The following is a 24,953-nucleotide window of genomic DNA, read 5'->3' as shown; positions in this document are numbered from 1 at the left end:
TCGTAAATCTAACTTTCCCTTTTCATATGTTTGATGCTATGAGCCTATCTTCTCTTTGTCAAATATTTTCAGTTTTATTTACATAAATCTCGTTCTGAACCGATTTTGTGCTTTTATGTCAACAATCTCAAAAGAAATTTCACCAAATTGGCCTTCTCTCGCTTTCTCTCTCTCTTTTCAATCTGTAAAGAACGGGTATCTTGGTTATATGCACTAAGAGTTTCTTCTAGTGTTTCTAAGGAATGTATTTAAACTAGAAGCTTTTGTCGGGAGACTTTCAGGTCACCTCCCCTGAGCTCACATTGAAACTAGAGTGCACTACATATTATGCAAAGGAGCTTCACATTTCTGTGGACATGAGTTCAAAGTAATTTGAACAATTCTTTAATTGTTCTACGCTTTTAGGAAGGGGACTCGTTTACATATCGTAAATTAATACTACTTTCATCCATTTAATTATACACTTTTGTTTTAATTATCGTATAGTTAATTACACGGTTAAGTAATAATATAAGTTAAAGGATGCCAAGAAAATAAATTTAAAAAATTAGAAAGGCCCTGAAAGAGGGACATGGTTCCACCCTCTCAATTAAGACTCAATTATACTTATTAGGGTGGTACTCCCCTTCCTCGCACTCATTTCCACTTTAGTGCCACGATTAGCCGAAATATAAAGCAAAAGATAATTCCAGTTGCAATCACTTTGCGCAAGAATGTATGTGTGTGTCAATTAACTAATAGTTTTGTATTTCTTTTTGTTACTGTACAGGTGCATGTAGCTGAGCCATGGGAAAATCCGACAAAAGGACGGGGTCACAAAGAGAAGGTAAATTGATATTTTATATATNATATATATATTGTAGAAGTTTGTTAAGAAAATTTCCCAAACTTCTAAAGTTGTAAATAAATTAAAATGGACTTATTTAAAATTCAGTGTCCTGTTTTACTCCTACTTAAATATTTACGAATATTAAAACCGTGCACATATGTTATAAATTATGTACGTTTTGTATGTTATAAATTAAAATAGTTTGTTTTTAAACTTTTTCTTGTTATTCTGGTGAAAGGTTTTATTTGGTAACATAGAGTCGAACTTCTACAAATCTTCTAGATCATTTTTGACTAATTAAATGCATGTTTTCCAGCAAATTTATGGTATTATTTCTGATCTGTCATACTTATAAATGAAAAATGACTGCCAAGATTCGATTTATTAATCATAATATTTTAAAAACCAAGATCAATAGTATTGAAAAAAATTTTATATATATATATATATATATATATGTACAGGGTGTCCAAGTTAAGGTGCCCACCCCATTTTTTTAAAAAGGTAATTCGGTGAATGAGTCTTGGGTAAGATCAGGTATTGGTGGAGGAGAAAAACGATACAAAATACAAAATTTATGGGATTTGGCAGGAAATTTAGTAATCTTTTAGTCTTTTCTCTCTACTTTGGCTGATTTTCCACTCCTCTTCAAAATATTTGCAGTAGAAGGCAAAATAAAGTGGTTTCGACCTAACGCACTAGAATAGCATTTTCAAAAAATCATATCTCCGGTTCTATTGGACCGATTTTAATAACTCAGTGCTCATTTTTCTCCCGAAAAAATCTAGTTTCAAAGAAAACTATGAAAAATGGGGGTTCTAGTTTAAAATTAAAAATTTGAATTCGACTTATGTCGAATCGAGGTCGAAAAAAATAACCGACCTTACGTGAACAAACTACAAGAAAATGAAGGGGTCTCAATTCAGACGTTTTTCCTATCTAGAACCGCAAAGAAATCATTTTATATATATGATATATATTTTTTCAATATTATATACATATATAAAGTAAATTGTGAGAATGGCCAATTTTTTGGCAAATTTATTTTTCTGCGCTATGACGGAATTACTATAAATTATTTGTTATTAATTTCGGCATGAACAAGAGGAAATGTTTTTAATAAATAATAACCCTGCCGAAGCTAACTTATTGTTTACCTTGGAGCGTTTCTGATCAACCTCAGCAGCCTGGTTAAACTCGTACCCCATTGATTTGTAAGGGATTTGCTGAACCACAACATTTGTAAAGTTAGAGCTAATAGTACTGATCTGAGTTATAATTTGCTAAGTAGGTCCTTTTTTGTATAACGTTACCTTCACGAGTAGTTGAAGCAATAGAAAAAGTTAAACGTTTGAAATCTACGGTACATCATTGTTTCCACCATTACTTTCGGACTTTGTACAGCAAATGTTTCGGTTTCGAGAATGAACATTAAATTTTAATTGCGTATTACTGTAGTGTTTAAAGAAAGCAATGTTTGTTCCATATGTGGGTTGATGATAGCGCGACATCAGGGTTATAAGCAGGGAGAAACAAGACGACTCATCACCCGTGACAAGTCGCCAACGATTCGCATTGTTTTAATACATATGATTTTTTAAAAAAGAAGACAAAAACGTATTTCGCTTTTAAATTTCTATTCTATTCTAAAATTCTGAGAATAAAACTCAATCATTAGCCCTTCAATCTGGACAGAAATCAAAGTTGCAACCTTTATTTTCTTGTTTTATTGTTTGCTTTGAGCCTTGAAAAATTAATTATTCGTTAATTTTTCATAATATTCGTGGTACCAAGTTTCCTAATATTTCCAATCCATTTTATACCATGTTATACAAACCATATACGTAGTCAGATAGAAATATCACAACTCGAATGTATAAATTAATGTAAAATTTCCCTTTTATTGCCACAGAATAATAAACGATCGTGTAGATTAGACCGGAATCGCACAGTATGTATAAATGAAACGATCTCGAAAGGACACATAGTTGTAGGAATGAATAGAGAGAGTTTCAAAAGGAGTGGGAGCATGTCTAAAAACAGGAGTAGGCCTGACAGGACTAAGTAACAAGTTGATACATCCCGCGTGTGTTGAAGCACCTTTCAGCACATTCTCAATGAAAATTAGCTTGGGAAATTATTCAGCTACTACAGCCTTTTGCACTTATTACCTTGTTGATGTAATATTTCGACTTTTCCGTTTTTATATGATATAAAATAATTTCGTCCACTCCTTATAGAAATGTTTAACAATTTGTGTTAAAAACAAATTTCCGCTGTTAGAGGGAACAAAAGAAATAGGTTCCCTTGCTATAAACGGTGCTATAAAAAGAAAATACTACAGTCATATTACTGTGACAAATCCCTTTATAGGTTTTCATCACGAATTCTTATTTTTTACTATATTTATTTATTATATTGTGTTCGAAAATAAATTGTTTCGTATTGAAAATATTAATAATATAAGTCCTTAGAAGAAATGATAAACTTTCTCCGTTATTTCTTTGTTTTTTTCTCGAGGAACTTCTTTTAAAAAGACTTTTATGTGGTGGACTCAATTTTAAAGTTGCCTTAGCTAATAGAGATCACATCTTGAAGTAAACTTTTATTGGTGGATTTGCCGTTACTTTTAATTATTTATCAGCTTTCACCATTACAATTTTGTATTAAAAGACAATCATGGATGAGGCGAAATAGGACTTCGGAAAACACTATGTATCTTTATAGAAATGATGAATGGTGGAGTGAGTGCGGTGTTCGATCCTTTTAAAAAGATAGTTTCTACTCATAGTAAGTTGTTTTCAACGATCCGGATTTCGAGCTTATAGCTCATCATCAGGCTGAAGGAGTTCTCTCTACCACGTCTCTCGACATGAATTGTAGAAGCAAACCCGCCGATTGTCTACTAATTATTGTATTTAATTAATTTATTTATTTATTTACGGATCGAAATCCACTATAAAAAGACATTTTACAATAACAAAAAATAAAAATAACATACGAAATAATATATGCAAAATATACCAATAATACATACAAAAAGAATAGGGACATGGTAATATTATAAATGGTAAATATAAATGATAAATATAAAAATACATTTAAAGAGTAAAAACTGAACAACTGAACAAAAATGAAAGACATAATTATTAACCAAATTAAGGGAAAGGAAATAAAATAAAGCTGAAACACAATTGAAACTACACTATTTTGGTACATATGTAATGAAAATAATGCTCTTTGTAGATATATAATAAGAGTAGAGTGCAAGATTTAGGTAAACCAGTAAATAAAATAAATTGTAATAAACTTTTAACAGAATGAAATATAAATTCAATTAGAGTAGGATATGGTTTTTCACAGATTGCACGGAACTAATGAAGAAGCACAGTGCTATTGCAGACTACTTTTGATCATCGGTGTAGAGGAGAAGAGAGCTTGTAGATAGAGCTTTGGGATTCAATATAAAATAATGTTTTATGTATATTATGCCTACTATCTAATTATTGTACATTCAAATTTTAGGAAATGAAAGGGTTTCCAATGGGGTTTCCATCTCACTTTGTGCCGAAATATTCATGGATAATTTCGAAAAAAATCTTTTCAAATCAAACAGCAAATTAATTAAATCATTACAATTAATTAAGGTTTTTAGTTGAGATAAAAAAGTCAATGGCACGAGCGGGATTCGAACCCACGATCTTCGGCTAGATACGCCGCTGCTCTACTACTTGAGCTATCGTGACCTCGATCCAATCGGACACTAACTTCCCATCTCAACCCCACCTTTTGAATTTTCCCTCCTTTTTGCCATTTTTCACGAAATTAGAGAATTTAATTAAATCAGTTAGACGATATTTTATACATATGGTCAGGAAAATTGTGAACACCACCATACATCTATGAACTATCAGAAAAAGTTAGAAAATTCTTAAACAAGGAGGTTTTAGAATAGCTTTTAGAAGTACGTGTCCACTTAGAAACATCCTCTCAAAACATGAAGACAAGGTAGAAAACTTGTGCAAAAAGCGGGGTTTATCAACTTAATTGTAATGATTGCGACATTAAATACATAGGACAAAGCGGTAGAGAAATAAAAAAAGATAGTTAGAGAACACTTGCCTAAATCGAACAAATTTTCGGAATTTAAGGGCCATCTAAAAGAAAGAAAACATAATTTCAATTCAAATTTAAAAGTTTCAACAAAGGGAGAGAAATTTGAAATTAAAAAATGTAAAATTGAACATGGGGATAAATGCATTAATAATATAATAGATTTTGATCTACCTCCTATTTTAAATATAATATTAGACGTCCGTATTATTTTTTTATTAATTTTATCATTAATTTACTAATGTATTATTAAGGTATTATTTTAATTTAATTTTTATCTTTTATTTTTAATCACTAATTTATAATTAATTTTTTATTAATATAATATCTATTAATATAATATTTACTTGTGTTATAATTCCCGCTTTTCGCACGTTCAAAATTGAGCGGCATTAAAAACCAGCTTCTCATTGGAACGTCGTGTTGGCGGGGGCATCGGCGGGTTCACTTTTGCAGTTCATGTCGAGAGACTTGATTGTAGAACTCCTTGAACCTGATGGTGAGCTAAAAGCTCTAAATCCGGATCGTTGAAAACAACTTACTGTAAGTAGGAACTATCTTTTTAAAAGGATTTTACTACGTATCTTTTTATAACCTATTTTTGAAAGTTTCAACATAAAACTATTATTATTACGACTTCTGATCTTTTTTTTTAAAAAAACCACAACTATGTTTTAAAGGGTTTTCGTGAGCAAAGCATTTGTACTCTAACTTCTTGATTTATCTCCATCGTTTTTGTCCTTTGACTTGTCGAGGTGTGCTATTTGTTGCGAAAGCGATTATAACTTGTAGTTTATGACAGCAATTAGTCGTATTTGGGAAATGTATAGAGTGAGTAAGTGTCGATGTTCTATACGTATGCCAATGTACCACGCTTCCAATTCCTATGCCAGGAACTCCCATTGATTTACAGCTTCTGAATTACTCAACTCTCCACCATGTAAATAGGTTTCAGCAGTTAAAACGGATTAAACGAGAGTCAATCCCGAGGGGAAAAACAAATTGGGATTTATTATAATTTTATACATTTTATTAAACCTAATCTCTATTTGTTTTTATAAACTACATGAAAATATTTATATTTAATGAATGTAATCGTAATGGGGAACCGATCTAGTCGTATTTGATTCAAATAAGCAGCAAGAACAGGCGGATCTGACAATCAATTTGGATCAAAGTTCAACTGTATATAGACAGGAACACCACCCAGATTACCCATCCGAATTAATATAATTATTACACTTGTAGTAATAACAGGATTATAACAACAAACAAAATGGGAGTAAAAGGGCCCGAAAACCTTTCTCAATTAGCTGATGGATGTTGAAACTTATTCATTTATTTGATTGTGGAACAGACATCGGGCCAATATTCATTTCTTATTTTCAATGAATAGCATACAGATTAGTTATTCGAAATGTTTTTACTTTTTCCTTATTAGTTATCCCAATTGAAATAAGGTCAAAGGCGATAAATTGCAAGCAGTAGCAAGCCGTTCATCTTATCCCACATCCCAATCTTGTACTGGTTAAACTTTCGGTGTAGTTAGGGCTGGTTGTTGAACAACACCTAGAACAACCTTATAATTATTAACTAACTTTGCTTTATCTTTAAATTTTATCTCATGGTGGCCAAATGAGGGTGTATGGAAGAGATAGAAGGTAGAAAAATTGAGAATTTTTTTACATATTTTATCAACTAAATTTATTAACCTCACTTGTCAATATAGCAATAAAACGACGATTAATTAAGTTGAAATTAGCAAAAAATGCTGTTTTAAATAAATTTTTTTATATATTATGTGTGTGTTTACAGACCGTTAATTAATGATAATTTGGAGATCGTGACATGCGGTCTGGTGTGACGTAGGTTTAGAAAAACATTTTCTCGTGCCAACGTTTCGATCTTTATTGAGATCATCTTCAGGGCCTGGGATTTATAAATATTGTGTATATCTGTATGTATGTATAAGGTATAATTACACATCTATTGTATAATTTAGACAATGTTTATAAGGCCCTGAAGATGATCTCAATAAAGATCGAAACGTTGGCACGATAAAGAATCGTTAAGAACGTCTTTTGCGATAAATAGCAACAAGAACACTGTGATGATCAATTACACAAATAAGATAGATATGGGGGTAAAATCAGATTATGGTTGAGTCCTTTTTATACCCAGGATGTTATTGTGAGCTTAAAAAATAAACCTTCAAATAAGCAGTTTGTGGATATGGACCATAAAACTATCTAAGTATATAATAATAAAGAAAACAGCCATAATGAACATTTATATTTTATAGATTATAAAATAAAAAATTATAAGTTTATTTATATTTACAGTTCAACACAGCTTCCTGAAATAGAAATTCCAAAACTTCTAGAAAACATAAATTTTAAAAATTTTGATACTGTATGTACTTCCAATTTAAATTTTTTGTCCTTAAAGATAGTTTATAAAGTTCGAATCAAGTCTAATCAACGACGCATCTAAGGAAACTTTCAGCTTATCAAAGTCTAGAGTAGAAAGTATAGGGCTAGACTGAATGAGCAAAATGTACCCAGTGTACGTTTAAATGAAAAAAGGAATCCTAGCCACCATCTTCCACAAAAGTTAGATACTTAGGATTGTACCGAGACAACAGACTGAAGAGACAAAAACTTAACAGTGACTTGAACAACTACGAAGACTGTTTTTGTTGTTGTTTTTTTTTAAATTTTTTTAAACGGGTGTTCGCAAGAGCAGAGGTCATATAAACCCTCAGGGTGCCGGTGATTTTGAAAAAAAGCCCATTTGTAAGTATGTCGGGTTCGAATGCAGGGCCGCTGGATTCGAACCCGGGACCTTTACCTTACAGTGATGAGCGCTGTGTCAAAGAGTAAGGCTGCTCGTCCATTGGAACCGAACTACGACGGCCGTTCAACAGCCGAACTATTTGTCCAAACGGACGACCGGCAATATAGCCGAACGCCGTCGTCCACTGTAGCCGATCAGTTCACGACACAGCCCAAATGGATGTAGAAGATTGTTGCTGCTCGAAAATTCTTGGTTCACATACAAACGGAATGAAAGAAATAAACAAAAATATTGGAAGTTCCATTTCTAAAGCTATCCTTGACCACAGCTTACGCTGGACATCTCTTCGATGATAGAGTGGATCACGCATGTCCTAAGAGCCTGCTCCTCAACCGCACTTATCAATTTTTCGCAATCCATCGAAATGAAAACGAAACGAAAAGGTAAGCAGAAAGCAAAGAACGGCGTTAAACAATGGTGAGCGTTTGATGTCACATGGTTGGCAGTCGAAGTCGAAGTACCCATTCGGCCGAATAGGAATGGAAAATCCAACTTTATTTGGATCGGAAAGTGCTTCGGCCGTACACGGCCCAACACGACCGAACGAATTGGTTCTAATGGACGCGTGCTCATTCGTTTCTTCGCTTTTGGATCATCCGGCCCTATTTGGCCGTGCAACGGCCAAGCAAGTTCGGCCGAAAACTGCTCCAGACGGCCTACCTAAACCTTGCGGCCACCGACGCCTCCACGAAGACCTTTAAAGCCAAATTTTTTTACCGTCAAAACTCAACTAACTTTATACATTCTTTATATGTGATTCGACCACTTTGGACTTACGGAATGGAAGTCTCGGGTTCCGCATATCGAGCGCATCTAATCTTCGAAACAAGTCTTCGGACAAATTTTGATTTGGATTTGTATAGGCTCAAATCCGCACATGTTCGTACAAACGTGCCGAATTGAGCCTATTCGCTTCTCGTAGTCCCCCGGTATTCCTGCCCACCCCGGGTGTTGGCAGTACGGGGGCAGACCTCCAGTTATCCGTCCAGCCACAGAGGTTGGGCTCCGGGGGGGAGGGAGTGCTGTCTGTCAACAGCCAAATATTCAGCACTCAACGCATGCAGTTCCAAACCCATTCATACTCACGTTCATTCTTAAATATATTACGTGCCATTGATTCAATGAGGGTTATGGAATACATGATATTTTTCCATCACCCTTTATACATATTATACAACAAACCGAATTGAGGGTCGATGGGTACTCGATCTTCAGCCATCGACCCTCTCACATCACACATTCACGCTAATAAATACATTCTCTCTAAACACATATTTTACAACTGACCTAATTGAGGATCGATCGGGTATTCGATCTTCCGCCATCGACCCTCTCACATCACACATTCACGCTAATAAATACATTCACTCTAAACACATATTTTAAAACTGACCTAATTGAGGGTCGATGGGGTATTCGATCTTCCGCCATTCACCCTCTCACATCACATATTCACGATAATAAATACATTCATTCTAAACACAACCTTTACGCATATTTTACAACTGACCTAATTGAGGGTCAATGCTGTACTTGATCTTCCGCCATCGACCCTCTTACATCACACATCCACACTAATAAATACATTCACTCTAAACTCATATTTTACAACTGACCTAATTAAAGGTCGATGGGGTACTCGATCTTCAGCCATCAACCCTCTCACATCACACATTCTCGCTAATAAATACATTCACTCTAAACACATATTTTAAAACTGACCTAATTGAGGGTCGATTGGGTATTCGATCTTCCGCCATCGACCGTCTCACATCACATATTCACGCTAATAAATACCTTCACTGTAAACACATATTTTACAACGGACCTAATTGAGGGTCGATGGGGTTTCGATCTTCCGCCATTCACCCTCTCACATCACATATTCACGATAATAAATACATTCACTCTGGTCACAAGAACAATTATTATTATATACAATAGAATGACCCCGTTTCCTCCAAGAATCGGAACAAGTTATGCATATTCACGCTGCTGTGCTCAAGCACTATTTTTAAATCGAGCAGCGTTCCTGCGCGTTTTCTGTATGAAGCCAATGATTTGCACCCTTATGTAGGGCAAATTGATAAATTGCCAAGCTCCTTACTACATATTATATTTGAAAAATGCAGTTTTATAAAATCTAAAACTTTTCAGAGGATATTGATTTGGTTTGTAGTGATGTATGTGTACTTAAAATTCTGAAGGTAAGTCGTCATGGGGAGGTAATAGTGTTGTCCTTTGCATTCAATAACAGGAGGCTAAAGAATAACAAACGAGGCTATTTGGTTTGGACAACTCAAGTAGTTAATATCAAAGTTGAGGGAAGTTTCAATATTTAACCTCTGTCATTTACTCTCTTCTGAGTATTGGGGATCCCAACAAACTTCCTTTCATGCTGCTGTTTTTATTTTTCACTTTGAAATAATATTCAAACATTTTTTCCTCACTTTATTGAAATCTCGTTTCAAATTCAAAACAAACGCACGTTTACAGCTTGTTTTGAAAGAACACTAATTTTAAAAACGGAAAAATCTTTCATTCGTAAATGTAGATGCGGACTGGGTTCCTTTCGATTACTGCATAAATTTATTTTCGGTCGTGTTTTCTGCTCGAACTATAAGTGCGCCAGAGAGAAGTCCACTGGATCCTTAGTCCAGGGAGAAACTACATATGAATAAATACATATCCAATGAACTTAATGTCCGCCCGGCAGCGTTTACGTTTAATATTTATTCAAACCCTGACCGAGTCGAACCAGATTAGAGGTAAATGAGTTTATGAAAAATAAATTGTTTAAATTCAGTGAAAGCAAGATTGGCATCGATTTTTAATCAATTCAGCCTACCTCTCTTCATTGCAATGGTTTATCAATAAAATTATTATATACCGAGATATCTTAGTTAAACAAAAATACTGATTTTTAAAAAATGAATTATTTTTTTATTCACTAAATTGTGTATTGTCAGTTAATTATGTAGCGTTATCTTGCCTGTCGCCGGCCTGGTTTACCTCTAAATGAGGTAGTAATTAGGTGTTTGTGTAAATTACATTAGGCGGTTCGGAATTAGATAAAATTGTCTTTAGATTATTAGCTTTACTAGGGACAGTGCTTAGAAAATATTTTAGCAAAAATTCTTATTTTATAATCTATAAAATATAAATGTTCATGATAGTTTTATTATTTGCTATTATATACTTATACAGTTTCGTGGTCAGTATCCACAAATTGCTTATGTGATCTTATTTGTGTAATTGATCATCCTAGGGTTCATGTTGCTATTTATAGCAAAAGACAACACTTATTTTCTATCCTGGAGAAATTTTTTGCATTTATGGACATACACAATATAATATAAAAAATATTTGGAGATCTTGAGATGCGGTCTGGGGTGACGCAGATTTAGAAAAACATTTTCTTTATCGTGCCAACGTTTCGATCTTTATTGAGATCATCTTCAGGGCCTGGGATTTATAAGTTAGTATAGTTACACATTTATTATATAATTTTACATTATGCATAATTTTAACAATGGCCTGTTTACCTATAAATGGAGTGGTAATTAGGTGTTGTGTGTAAGTTACATTAGTTGGTTCGGAATTAAATCAAATTGTCTTTAGATTATTAGCTTTACTAGGGACAGTGCTCGGAAAATATTTTAGCAAAATTACAATTAAATTCAGTCAAGCACCATATATTTTTTTGTATTTTAAAATTTTCTTCCCTGCTTTTGACCATTTATTCAGCAATGTTCATGTTACTCGGACGATAAAGATCGTCGCTGGTTTACGTTTCAATCCACGCCATCTTTACTGAAAAACAGTAGCAATTAGGATTTGTGTTTCAATTACATTAGGGATAGACAAAATCGACTTAACATTATCATACGGAATCCATTATATTTAGTGGTCTATTGACCAAATTATTTTTTTCAATTAACTAATCCTTTTATGTAAGGTTTTGGTTGAAATGAAAGAGCTAATGCCACGAGCGGGATTCGAACCCACGACCTAAATACGCCAATGCTCCATCACTTGAGCTATCGCGACTGCGATCCACTCCGATCACTACTGAAAAATGGCAAAAAGGACAAAAAATTCGAAAGGTTGAAGGTTGAGATGGGAGTTGGTGTCCGGGTGGATCGAAGTTGCGATAGGTCAAGTGGTAGAGTAGTGGCGTATTTAGATCGTGTGTTCGAATCCCGCTCGTGGTACTAGCTTTTTCATTTCGACCGAAACCTTATATAAAAGGGTTAGTTAATTATCGTATGGTTTACACGGGCGAATCCAACAGATAGAATGGACGGATCATGATTGCTAGTTTTTAAATTACCTCCTTTCAAAAATGTTATTAATTTATTTTTATATTTATTAGGTTTCGTAGTCCGCTTAACCAAATAAATTCTTTTTCAATTAATTAAGGTTTTGGTTGAGATAAAAAAGTCAGTGTTACAAGCGGGATTCGAACCCACGACCTTCGGCTACTCTACCACTTGAGCTATCGTGACTTCGATCCACTCGGACACTAACTTCCCATCTCAACTCCACCTTTTTAATTTTCCCTCCTTTTTGCCATTTTTCAAATGTTGTGTAAATTTTTGATTTTCGGCGACAAATGAAATGGCCACGGAGAGCTTTAGTGAAGTATGCTTCATTTTGCTTATTACATTTATTGGGTTTCGTGGTTCGCTTGTCCAAATAAATTCTTTTTCAATTAATTAAAGTTTTGGTTGAGATAATGTTATTAACTTATATTCCGATATCTTATAATGGATCATACTCATCTATAATTGAGATATAATAAGACCATTTTGATCTTATTTAAAAAACAACAACATAGATTGAGCTTATAACATTTCAGTCATTCTGGGTACACCTTTTAAACGTACACAATTGACATCAATCCAAATAGAATCCACCAGCTACCGTGCCTGTACAGGCATTTCATTTGCAATCCCGACACCACCTTGTGTCTATATCAATCGAAAACGGTAAATGCGTCGGTGTTGTGAAATTGTGCGGACGGGTTGAACACAAAGGGCGTGCGAGCAGTTAGACTGATGTAGATGTGCAGCTGCTTGCTTGTCTTCCCTAATGGCCTGTATTACCCTTGGCACGACCTGGAACTAATCACTCTACTCTTACCATCGGTTAACCCTTATTCTCAACTTATCTAATTAAACTGCAGTACGGAACTCGTTATTGCATAGGCGGTAATGTCATTCGACCTAATGGCATATATCAATCGTTACATAAATCATAACTTGATGCCGTAATATATGATCTTATCTAATGCCAAATGTTACAGGCGAGATTATTTATTACATGACTGAATAAATTTACTGTTTGTTTGGACAATAAATCAATGAAAACTATATAATCTTATCTTGATATTATTGCTATTTTTATTTTTTTCCATAGGTTGTTATTAAAATTTAATTTCAGTTGCATGGAACACGGTAGGTTACAATTTACACAAAGGGTCATGATTAAATAATAATAAATCATGAATAAATTGTAACTTTCAGTGTTACATGAAAGTGGGCATGTAAGTTACTTTTAGTAATTGTTAACTTTAAAAAAATATTTGATGGCTTTTTGTATTTTTAAGTAATAACAGCTGAAGAGGATGAGCGTTCAGCAACCGAAAATCGATACTTGTTTAAAAAAATAAAGACTACTTTTTATGAAAGCGTGTTGTTGGTTGTCTCCGTCTGCGGTATAGAGTGGGTCGTGATAAAAATAAATAAATAAAATGCTTTCGTACGTCTTCTTTGTTGACTTCTTTTGATTATATTTCGTACCAAAGTAATTATTTATATTATGTGAATAATGTATTACGTCATAATGTGATGTACTAAAACTAAAGAATGAAAAGCATGTTTCGTTATATATTTAGCTACACAGCATTACGTACACATATCAAATTAATCGACGGACGGACTGTTGTCCATTGTCCAGTAATGCTTATATGTTTTATTGTATTTGCACTTTATTGTATTAAATAAAACATTAATATTATAATTGTTTATTATGTAACAAGGATTGTTTAATAGACTTATTTTTTTTTATATTTATACTATGTATGTGTTAAAAAAACAAACTTTTACATGTAGTAGAAATTTTTTATTTTTATTTTTACATTATATGTTTTTGACGTGACTGGAATTTACACCGAACACCAGCATCTTATTTAAAAAAAAAAATTTCATCATATGTGCATGGTTTTCTTCCATCTTGGCCATGCGGCTTGTCGATGCAATTTCTTAAAACAACTACATATAATGACAAATTTAAAAAATAAGATCTGATGATGGAAGTAGATTCCCGAAACGCAAGAAATTTTAATGTCAAAATAAGGCACCACTTCATAACAACTAGACGGGACAGTATTTTTAAAATAAAACTACAAATTATAAAATCATTATTATTTCAATTAATAAGGTTTTTAGTTGAGATAAAAAAGTCAGTGTCACGAGCGGGATTCGAACCCACGATCTTCGGCTAGATACACCGCTGCTCTACCACTTTTATACTTTTTTACTTTCTATCGTGACCTCGATTCACTCGGACAAACTTCCCATCTCAACCCCACCTTTTGAATTTTCCCTCCTTTTTTTCCATTTTTCAAATTAATTAATTGAATGATATTAATTGGTCAAGCGGACCACGAAAACTAGTGAATTATTATTATTATAACATTGATTTTGGTAGTTACATAAAAGATAAACTTTTCGAAAATGCAGGAAAGTGTATAAATATGTCAATTTTTAGTTATAAACTATTTGAAATCAAGAAGCATAATCAAACGATTTGAATCATTATTTTTTTTAATTGCTCTTTCTCTACGCCTCACCTGTTTTTACCCTATCTCTCACACATATGCACGAAAAGGAAAGAAAGAAAAAGAGAGAGAGAGAGAGAGAGAGAGAGAGAGAGAGAGAGAGAGAGAATATGTTATTTTCCTTATATTCCTGGTCTGTTATATTTGTGATCTTGTGCTTGGTACTAGCCGTAAATATTTTTTTCGATTTTTTCGGTCAATAATGATAATCCCCCTATATTTCATGGTTCTCATGGTCCAATTGACCAAATAACTTCTTTAATTTAATTAATCTTTATGTAAGGTATTGGTTGAACTGAAGAAGCTAGTGTCACGCGCGGGATACAAACCCTCTAGCCGAAGGTCCTGGGTTCGAATCCCGCTCGTGACACTACTTTTTCATTTAACCAATACCTTACATAAAGATTAATTAACTGAAAGAAATAATGAGAACGTTAGTCACAGCATTTATTTTCTTTTACTCCCTAATCATTTCATTATTATCTTATGTTTAAACTTTTATTTACTATTATTAGTATTCTTTTTCCTAATAGAACATATTCTGATTATATGCTAGACCGCTTTATACACGGTAGGTTTATTTACTGGAGTTAAAAAATACTAAGATTTTTTTCTAGAATTAATATTATTGGATAAATTAATATTGTAATAAACAAAAAATAATAATGTTGGTGTACATAGATTTTTAGCAATCACCGTTTAACGTCTCAATTGCAAACGACCTTAATTGGTAATTTAGGCAAAATAACAAAACGGCCTATTAATCAAACCCCTTTAGCTGTTGTTTAATTAAAATCGTTGTTAATTCTGGAGAAAATCGTGTAAATTAAACGATATCAGGGTTGTAATCGTTATATTAATTTGAAGCCTTATTAAAGAGGGATAACTTAGGGCTTAATTATTTCCCTTACTCCATTATTTATAAGTGAGATTATCTTCGAAAGATTGTCATTATGTGAAATTTAAAAAAAAAACTTTGATCCATCAAGTGCAGGTTTGTTTCATGATAAATTTTTACAAGGCTACAATGGTGATATAACTGTCGATTTTTTCTGTTTTTTTATTAGTCATTTTAAGCACATTTTTATTCCAAAAAATATCATTAGATCTTAATACAAATATATTACATTATTTAATAAATTATTCTAAATTGTAGATAAAAGAATACGAATTTTTTGGATTGCAAAGCCCTAATTTTGGACAAATTTTGAAAAATTATTGTACTTTTCCAGTTCAAATAGTTTATCGTCGTTAAGATAATTAAAGAAGTTTTAATTTAAGAAAATAATTTTTTAAGAAAGATTTTTATCCTAAAATGTTCTATGCTTAAAATTTCGACACAAGTTGTTTCCAATGAACAGTTTCTGCTTTTCTAACTTTTTATTTCTTGAGTATGCTCTATTTTTGTCGTGCTCAGCTAAATACTGTGTTAAGTTTATTTTACTTTGTCAACACATCCGTTCGCCATGGCACTTAAAAGCCGTCGATATAATACTAAAAGTGGCTTTTGTGAAATCCGGCATTACGAAAGATTTTTCTTTATAATACTGTTTTTTAAAAAGAGAGAAGATCGAGTTTTCCTCGTAAGAAACAGGGTATAATCCTCGTGACCCGGGCCTAAATCGCATTAGCTCCCGCCATCCAACAGGAGCCCAGTTAATTAACCTCCAGAAATCCCCTTCTTTAAGGATCCTTTCTGTTTTAACAGAATGACTACACGCTCGAGAATGAAACGTTTCCGTCCAACAATTGTGTACTTGCAACCCGTGTCGAAATCCACTTGTTCGGATTTTATTTTAATTCAATCACCTGTAATTTTGAAATTTTTTCCGAAAGAACTGCAGTATTTAGTTGAGTTTTTTTTATTTGTATTTAGGGCAAATGGTTAATTTGCATTTAGCCTTTTAGCTAAATTAGGGTTTTACCGTTACACCGGTTTGAATAGCAATTTTAAAAAAATCTGGAAAATTTCGCAATCTCGAAAATAGACGCAACAACTATTTGGTTTCTCTGGTGTAAAGATACATCCCAACAAAAACCTAACTGTCAAAAAAGGCCATGTTCTGAATGTCCGTTCTTTTTTAGTCTATTGCATGAGAGAACTCAAAAGAAAAGATAAAAGTTCCACCCTTTCAAAAAAATAAAAAGTCAGCCTAACAAAGTAGTGGTATCTACATTGTGACCACCCTCATTTTACTCCTACTTTTACGAGCACTCGGCCAGTTTTGCAATTTTCGAAAATTGCAAGTTTCACATTCTTACATTTTTTCACAATATAAGGAAGACTTAGCTTTGTACCAAATTTCATATTTCTACCTATACGGGAAGAGCCTTATAATTTTGATGGTGGGACCTCACGCCTACCTATAGTGGCATTTTTGGCATTTTTGGAAAAATTGCAATTCTCAGATTTTTCCTTTACTTGCTATATAAAACCTACCATTTTATAAAATTTCCTTTTTATCAGATATTCGGGTAGTGCCTTATAATTTTGATGATCCGTGAGTCAGTGAGTAACAAAACTGAAAATTTTGAAATTCTCCCCTTTCGAAAAAGCTTAATATTAAGTGATCAATTTATTGCAATATTTAAGAGACCTAAAGTTAATTTATGTTTCAAATTTCAAAAGTCCATCTTAAGCGGAAGCAAAGATATGAGGGTGAGAATATTTCTCATCTTGTCCAGAGACTTCGCGATTCTGATGATGACAGGTGCCTAACGTTCCTTGCACAAATGTCGATTTGGGAGGCTGAAGAAAATGTTTTTCTATACATCCTACGGACTGATGAATACAAGTTCACCTCTAGTGGTATACTAAACCGTTGGAATTTTGGAACGTGGGCAGAGAAAAATCCGAGAATTCGTACTCTTGTCATCATCAGGTGGTTCACAGCATCAACGTTTGGTGTGGACTTCTCGGAAATAAATCAATTGGCCTTGTTTCTACGAAAATAATCTAAATGGTGCTCAGTTCCTCAATTTTTGAGGGAGGTTTTACCAGCACTATTAGATTATATGCTCCTCTGCAACAACGACAAAGCATGATTCTCCAGCTTGATGAATGCCCCAATTCTTTGCAGGTGAGACGATTTATTTGAATCGTCACTTCTCGGATTGGTGGATATGACCTCATGGACCGATCTGTTGGGCTCCTCGGTCACTCGATTTAACTACACTTGACTATTTTCTGTGCGAACATTGAAAAAACAGTGTCTACGCAAATCATAACCCATTAATCTCAGTTGAAGAATTCGGGCAAAGGATGAAAACAATTGTCAATCCACTCTCCTGACTCTATCGCTCTTAGAACCGATGAACAGTTAAAAAGAACAAATCTTTGCATCCTTACGTAAGGCAGGCGTTTCGAACATAAAATGTGATTAATAAATAGGAACGCAAATTCTTTTTTTCAAACTTTTTGCCATAGCTATGTCATTTTTGACCAATTTAAAATCCAATTGCACCATTGTTTTCAGCGTACAAAATCCTTTCAAATGTTATGTCAGAACATATAGGTTCGTATTTGAAATTTTGAAGTTGAACTGGGCCTGAGATACCGTCTAATTTTTCTCCAAAAGACGTAACAATTTGAACATAGACTAAAAAATATTGACGTATTGATTTTTTTATAGCATAGTAGGTTAAAAAGAAATTCATCCTGGTCAATAAAAAGGACACCATGTATTCCAAATATTATATACCAATTACTGGTACATCCGCCCCTGGAAGATATCCGAGCTTCGGCCCAAAAGTAAGAAGAAGAAAAAGAAGAAAAATAACTTTATTCTGGGACTGGTGTCTCCTAAGAATAATTTACATGAAATAAATAAAGGAAGTTCCTTCTATGAAGCTAAAAGTAAAAAAAAAAAGATAGAAATCTTGGCACAATGTATACCAATAAGGCAGGACAGAAGAAAAAATTACGAGAATATTAAACAAAAATAACAAATGTTAAAGTGAGGTCTCTGCTTGGAGGGAGATTGTAGGTGTAGGGGTGATTGTGCAGGTGGGATTTAAAGGAGGAAAAGGAGGCAGCGTGACGAATAGAAAGGGGAAGGGAGTTCCAGAGTTTAGGGGCTTGGATCAGAAAGGATCTTTCGAAGGTATGGGTTGTATGCTGCGGAAGGATAAGGTCGATTGGGGATGAGCGGGTCTTACGTGNGAATCTAGATTGGAGGGGGTTGAGAAGATGGGACTGTTCAAGGTGCCTGGAGACTTGTGCTTGGACTAATCTTTCTAGGGGCTTGGACAGGCTTGAGAGGATGGAAATGGGACGGTAGTCGGTAGGGGAGGATGGGTTGGGGGTTTTATTGACAGGATGGACAAGAGCTTTTTGCCAGGCTGTCGGAAAAACAGAATTTTGGAGTAAGTAGTTATAAATGTGAAGTAGAACAGGTAGTAATATTGGGAGGCAGAGTTTAAGAAAATGGATAGGGATGCCATCAACTCCAATGGCATTGGAGTGGGATTTGGTTATGATTAGTCGGGTGAGTAAGATCCTTCTTCAATACAGGCATTCAAATCGATTTATTAAAAACTATAGTTTTATGCTTATGAGTGTTTATCATAAAATAACAAGTGAGCGGTGTATAATTGTATGGTAATTTTAAACATCACATATTACCGTTTGATTAATATAACACCTTGATTAATTTAACCAATTTTTTCCAAATAAAAAATAATTCTATTCTAATGAAGACTTATTACGTCTTTAAATAGAACGCTAAAAAGTATATTCTCATAAAAGGTTTCGTGTGAAACGAATTTGGACATTATTTCTTTTAATTTAAAAGTACTGGACTACAATCATTAGACTGATGAAAGCTGCGAATGTAATTAATTTCTCAGCGCCTTTTTAATTAATTCAAGATAGTTCATGTTGCGGAAGATAAAAGAGAATCAAAGGGTGAGGTGGAAATAGAAAATTCTATTAAACTCAAAAGAGTCTGCACTTTACAGGAAGTCTTTGCGTTGGCGACCTTGTTCCTATCTGCGCTATTATCTCCAACCAATTTAGGGAAGTAATTGAGGTGAACTGTTCCCCTGCAAGCTCTATAAGTCAAATTACCAGCAGCTGGCTGTGCGCTGTTATCGTTATTCTTATCGAAACGTTGACCTCGTGCCACACAGAGGATTATATTCGGAAATTAATTTGTAACGCACGAACTAATTGGTTCCCTTCATCACTGCATTTCCCTGTAGAAATATAACGACGAAAACCATGGGATTACGATATATGGTTTAATTAAATTGGTAAAATACAACGAAACGCGATTTTAAAGGGCAATCACTAAAACAAATCCCTATAAAATATGTGACGAAAACCAATTTGAAAGTGTTAAGGGGCATAACCAGTTTGCATTGTTATCTTAAACGAATGCTAAAAGTTAAAAGCATATTTAAGGATGTATATATAACTAATTGGTTAATCAGAACCAGTATGACTAAAACGGTGCTTGAAAATTTTGAAAATAATTTCTGGAACATCATTTATTATCATCCTGATCGGACTATATCGCCATTTTGTAATGTAAGACGCATTTCTGCTTCTCGTCATGTTCAGTTCTGAGTACATACTGATAAAAGGGACATGACTGACAAACACCACACAGATCCACTGTATATTACTTCATTTATCGTGTTGTGTAATGTATTAATTTAAAATATCATACCAAGACACATCTTAACATATAGTATCACATATTTTTATGACTTATTATTAAATATTAAATTATGTATCACAAACCAATTTGTACTACATGACTTCATAATGAACAATGATCACGTTGTGTATGGTATCATTAAATATTCTGTACTTAAGGTGACTAGAGGACAAAACTCGACTGACATACCAAAACAGCAAGATAGCAAAATCAAAGGGGCGTCGGTGGCCGCAACGGTTTGGGTGTTGACACGGCGCTCATCACTGTAAGGTAAAGGTCCAGGGTTCGAATCCAGCGGCCCTGCATTCGAACCCGACATGAAATGGGCTTTTTTCAAAAACACCGGCACCCCGAGGGTTGATATAACCTCTGCTGTTGCGAACCCTCGTAAAATNTGGGAAATTATTTTGATTAAAGAACATTGCTTTAAAGTAACTAGTTTCTTTTTTTTTGTTTAATACCAAAATCCTGCATTATTTTCCGGACAACCCAATAATTATTGGGATGTAACGTCATTTGATTTTGTCAATCTATTTACGAAATAATCCCGCTAAAAAATGGGTTAAATTAAAATAACAAAACATTATCGAAAACTTCATAAACCAATTTTCTAAAACCGATATATTTCGCCTGTTTAACCGGTGCCTACAACAAACTTGTAAATTTACAATAATTGTTTTATGAAATGAAAGGCTTTATGATGAAATATTTATGGATTACTTCAAAATAGTTCTATTCGAATCAATCGATGAATTAATCCACCGTGTGATCTTGCGGAAACATCATGTGTATTTATGCATAATAGATATGGTCGGGAACCGTATAAGATTTAAGAAAAAATTCTAACATAAATTTTACACTAGAAATAAGTGAATAAGGTTGTTTAAACTTTTTTAAAATAGTCGTCTATAATAGATAATTTGATTGAATTGTACAGAAAACTCAAGAGAATCAACACCATGATACCAGCCAAATCTTCTATGAGCCCATAAGCCTGGTTGATTTATTAGGCCTATGTTGACACTTCTGCTAAAAGACGTTAATAACAAGTAAAACTAAGAACAATAAAAATATTCGGAGAAAAACTGTTGTTATCCAGCAATATTTATCGCTAGGTTGGTAGTTAAAAGAACACAAAATTAACTTCATACGGGCCATCTAGAAAGGGCACCCTGTATTCCATGTATTATATACCATTTACTCGTACACACCTCACTGGAAGATATGCGAGCTTCGGCCCAAAATTTGGTAAGCCTACCGGACGCCAAATTTATGTTACCAAGATTAGCAAAACTGCTAGGCTGTAATGACCGACAAATTAAAAGAAATAAAACCGTCATTCGAATCGTGGCCATGGACAAAAAGTAAAGGATAGTAACGACCTGATTACATCACACTAACACATGGGCATCTTCTAATAACCAAGAGGTCACAGAGATTCCCCTTGAGCGGCAGCTCAAGCTTTAAAACATTTATGAGTAAACAGTTAACGTCGTACAACAAAGTGTGCTCATCCGTGAATCTGAAAGATATTCGAAGACAGGATACCCCAACCTATGTTGATTTTATATAAATACCGGGTGTCCTTTGTAGAAGGTCCGGCTGAATTTCTCTTGAACCGATGAAGCTATCAAAGAAACAAAAAATACCTGTTTAAAATTTTTTTGTCTAGTTTCAAATTTTACCTTTCTTTGGAGAAAAATTATACAGGGCACCTCAGGCCCGGTCCTACTTCAAAATTTTAAATACATTATACATCCTGATACGTTATTTTAAAGGAGCTTGTACGCTGAATATAATGGTGCAAAAGGATTTTAAATTGGTCAAAAAAGACAAAGTTATGGCAAAGTTTGAAAAAAGCATTTCGTTTGTTTCGTTCCAATAATTTGCTTCTTCACTAAAGTAAACATTAATTACCTTTATTGTTTACATTCTGTCATTGTTTGTCAAACTCGCATTATTAATGAGATAAATTACTTAATTTCTCGAAGTAAGTAAATTTTACTTTTAGATTTTGGAGGCTGAAGAAAACGTTCCATACAACCTATGGACTGATGAATGCAATGGCATACTAATACGTTGGAATTTTCGGGCAGAAGAAAACCCGCGAATTTCGTACTCTTGTCATCATCAGGTGGTTCACCGCATCAACGATTGGAGTTAGTTTCTCAGAAATAAATTAATTGGTCCTTATTTCTATGAAAATAATTTAAATGGTAATCAATTTCTTAACTTTTGAGGGAGGCTTTACTAGCATTACAACAACGACGAAGAATAATTCTCAGGCCTGATGGATGCCCCGAACACAATTCTTTGCAGGTGAATATTTGAATCGTCACTTTCGGGATTGGTGGATAGGACCTCATGGTCCGATCTGTTGGCCTCCTAAACTAATTTAACTCCACTTGACTATTTTCTGTGCGACCTTTTAAAAAACAGTGTCTACGCCGTAGTTGAAGAACTGAGGTGAAAGATAGAAAATGCTTGTCAATCCATCTCCCCTGTCTCTATCGCTCCGAGCACTGGTGGATAGTGGTTAAAAGAGCAAATTTTTGCATCTTTATGCAAGGCAGGCAGTTCTTACATGAAATATGATTAATAAATATCAAGAGAAGGGCGTATAGGAGGGTCAATCAAGAATGATAAAAGGCAATAGCCACGGGAGCTAGGTGGATAGTTTTCGAAACGAACGTTTGTGAGTAGAACTATCATTTTCAACTGTTGAATTGATACACTCATTCCTTCTTAAATATCAAGTGAATGGATATTTTATAAATAAGAAAAATGTACACACTTTTTGTAATTTATCTTTGTTACTGATAATTATATTTTAGCCTTGACCTTCCACGCCAGGAAATCAGTAGGAACTAGTTTTTAAATTATTTTAAATAATTGATTTGCCTACCATTAATCGTAAAAATGTTTATTGATTTGTGTTTTAATTGTTCGTCTGAATAGCGTAGATTTGTATCATGTTGAGAATTTTGTTGGTACATAATTCAATAACATGAATTGAATGTTGGGTAATCGATGAATGTCAGCCCGTGTTGTAATCGGTGTGGGCATGAACATCGTGCAGTCCTCCGGGTTTGATATTCGGTTGAATTATCGCTGTAGCGAATGCAGCGTATTGGCCGGAATCACAAGCCCTCCGTGCGAGGAACGCATCAGTTATCTATTTCGTATGTGAGCATATCGTTAACGGTTCGCAATCGGTTAAAAAGATTGGTCAAAATCGAATCATCCCCATCGGGGAATGGTGCTATTTTCCCTGGATAAAGGTAATCTTTGAAAAGTCGGCCGCAAATTGTGAAGGTGTCGTAAAGGTTTTCGAGGTTTCCACGGTACAAAGGGTGGCAATTAGGGGGGGTACTTGAAAAACCCGCTATTGAGTAGTCTCTACGTTCGACAAAAAGGCCCTAAGACCGTATTCAGTGAAAACTTTACTCCATCAAGTTCTCATTCACCCGACTGGTTTACCTCTGGCTAGAATTACAAAAGTGAGACCTTTTTAGAAATAATTAGAAAACACACATCAATTTAAATTAAAGAGTGACTTTAATTTTAGACGCCTGAGCAAAGGCCTAGCACTGAATGGTTTCTTTATATTAAAATACATTATAAAAAAACATGAGATCCTTTTAAATCTTTTTCCATTGAGCAAGTCTTTTCATTACCCATCCTAACAAGTGTAAGTTGTTTGTACTCGGAAACCCACCACAACGATAATCAGATAACTGTTAAATAAATTGTATAAAAATAAAAATGATATTTTAATTTGTTTATATGAATATGAATCCACAGTTTTCTTAAAAGAAAACTTTCGACAGGAATAATATTCAGAATAATCTAGATTTTAAAGATCCTTATAGAATCATAAGTAAATCCTTGAAATATACCTTGAGCCATAAGTGTTAATGTTCATGTTTTTCTCAACAGGTTGGTGTGATTGATTACAGCGTTCATATTATATATTATTCATATATTGAGCAATCAATAGCTGTGTCGCTTCCATAACCACTTAATATTATAATTGTATATGAAAAATCCTTGTTCAGGCGAATTTAAAAGAAAGAAAAACATTCAGTTAATTCGGCAACCTGTCGAGGAATATCCCTTTCATCAGGACGTTGAAAATATTTCTAATGATTACACAGTTAATAAATATTATTATACAGGGTGATTCACTACCCGTACCACAAAGTTGATCTTCACCAGAAATCAAAAAATTAGTTTGAACCAAAGTCCGATTCTTAACCCTTTTGCAGATATTCAATATTTTATGTTTTTTCCAACTATCTACGGTTTTCTTACGTTATTATTTAGTTCAGGAGAATGTACGAGATCTACCACCTTCAAATCCACGTTTCAATTGTAATCCAAGAGTGATATATTCCTCGAAAGCACGATCAATATACTGAGTGATTTTTTATTTTAAAATTTTTAGGAAACACTAATAAAATAAATAAAATCATATAATGTAAATAAAAATGAAAAAAATCATAAAATATAAATGATATGTTAACTTCACACTCTTTCTGTTTATTTACTGATAGTTTAATATTTCTAAACTCCACTCTTGTGAAATTTGTAAGACCTTTCGCTAATTGCACTTTGTGCACAAATTGCAGGAAATAGTGTCTTATGT

At 33.8% G+C, this 24,953-nt stretch overlaps 1 protein-coding gene across 1 annotated transcript in view; it reads left to right on the top strand.

The window, feature by feature from the left end:
- The window catches only part of LOC106669491, a 230,460-nt gene that overhangs the window by 26,213 nt on the left and 179,294 nt on the right, over positions 1-24,953 (top strand). Inside the window, exon 2 of the mRNA XM_014399012.2 lies at positions 770-826. Within this exon, the coding sequence (XP_014254498.1) occupies positions 787-826 (40 nt within the window). The 5' untranslated portion in view covers positions 770-786. The remainder of the gene's footprint in view (positions 1-769; positions 827-24,953) is intronic.

Source organism: Cimex lectularius, unplaced genomic scaffold (genome assembly GCF_000648675.2).
Source record: "Cimex lectularius strain Harlan isolate CLEC.00 unplaced genomic scaffold, Clec_2.1 scaffold113, whole genome shotgun sequence".
NCBI classification, from domain to species: domain Eukaryota; kingdom Metazoa; phylum Arthropoda; class Insecta; order Hemiptera; family Cimicidae; genus Cimex; species Cimex lectularius.
The sequence above is the reverse complement of the archived record's forward strand: the minus strand, read 5'-3'. Positions and strand labels throughout refer to the sequence as shown.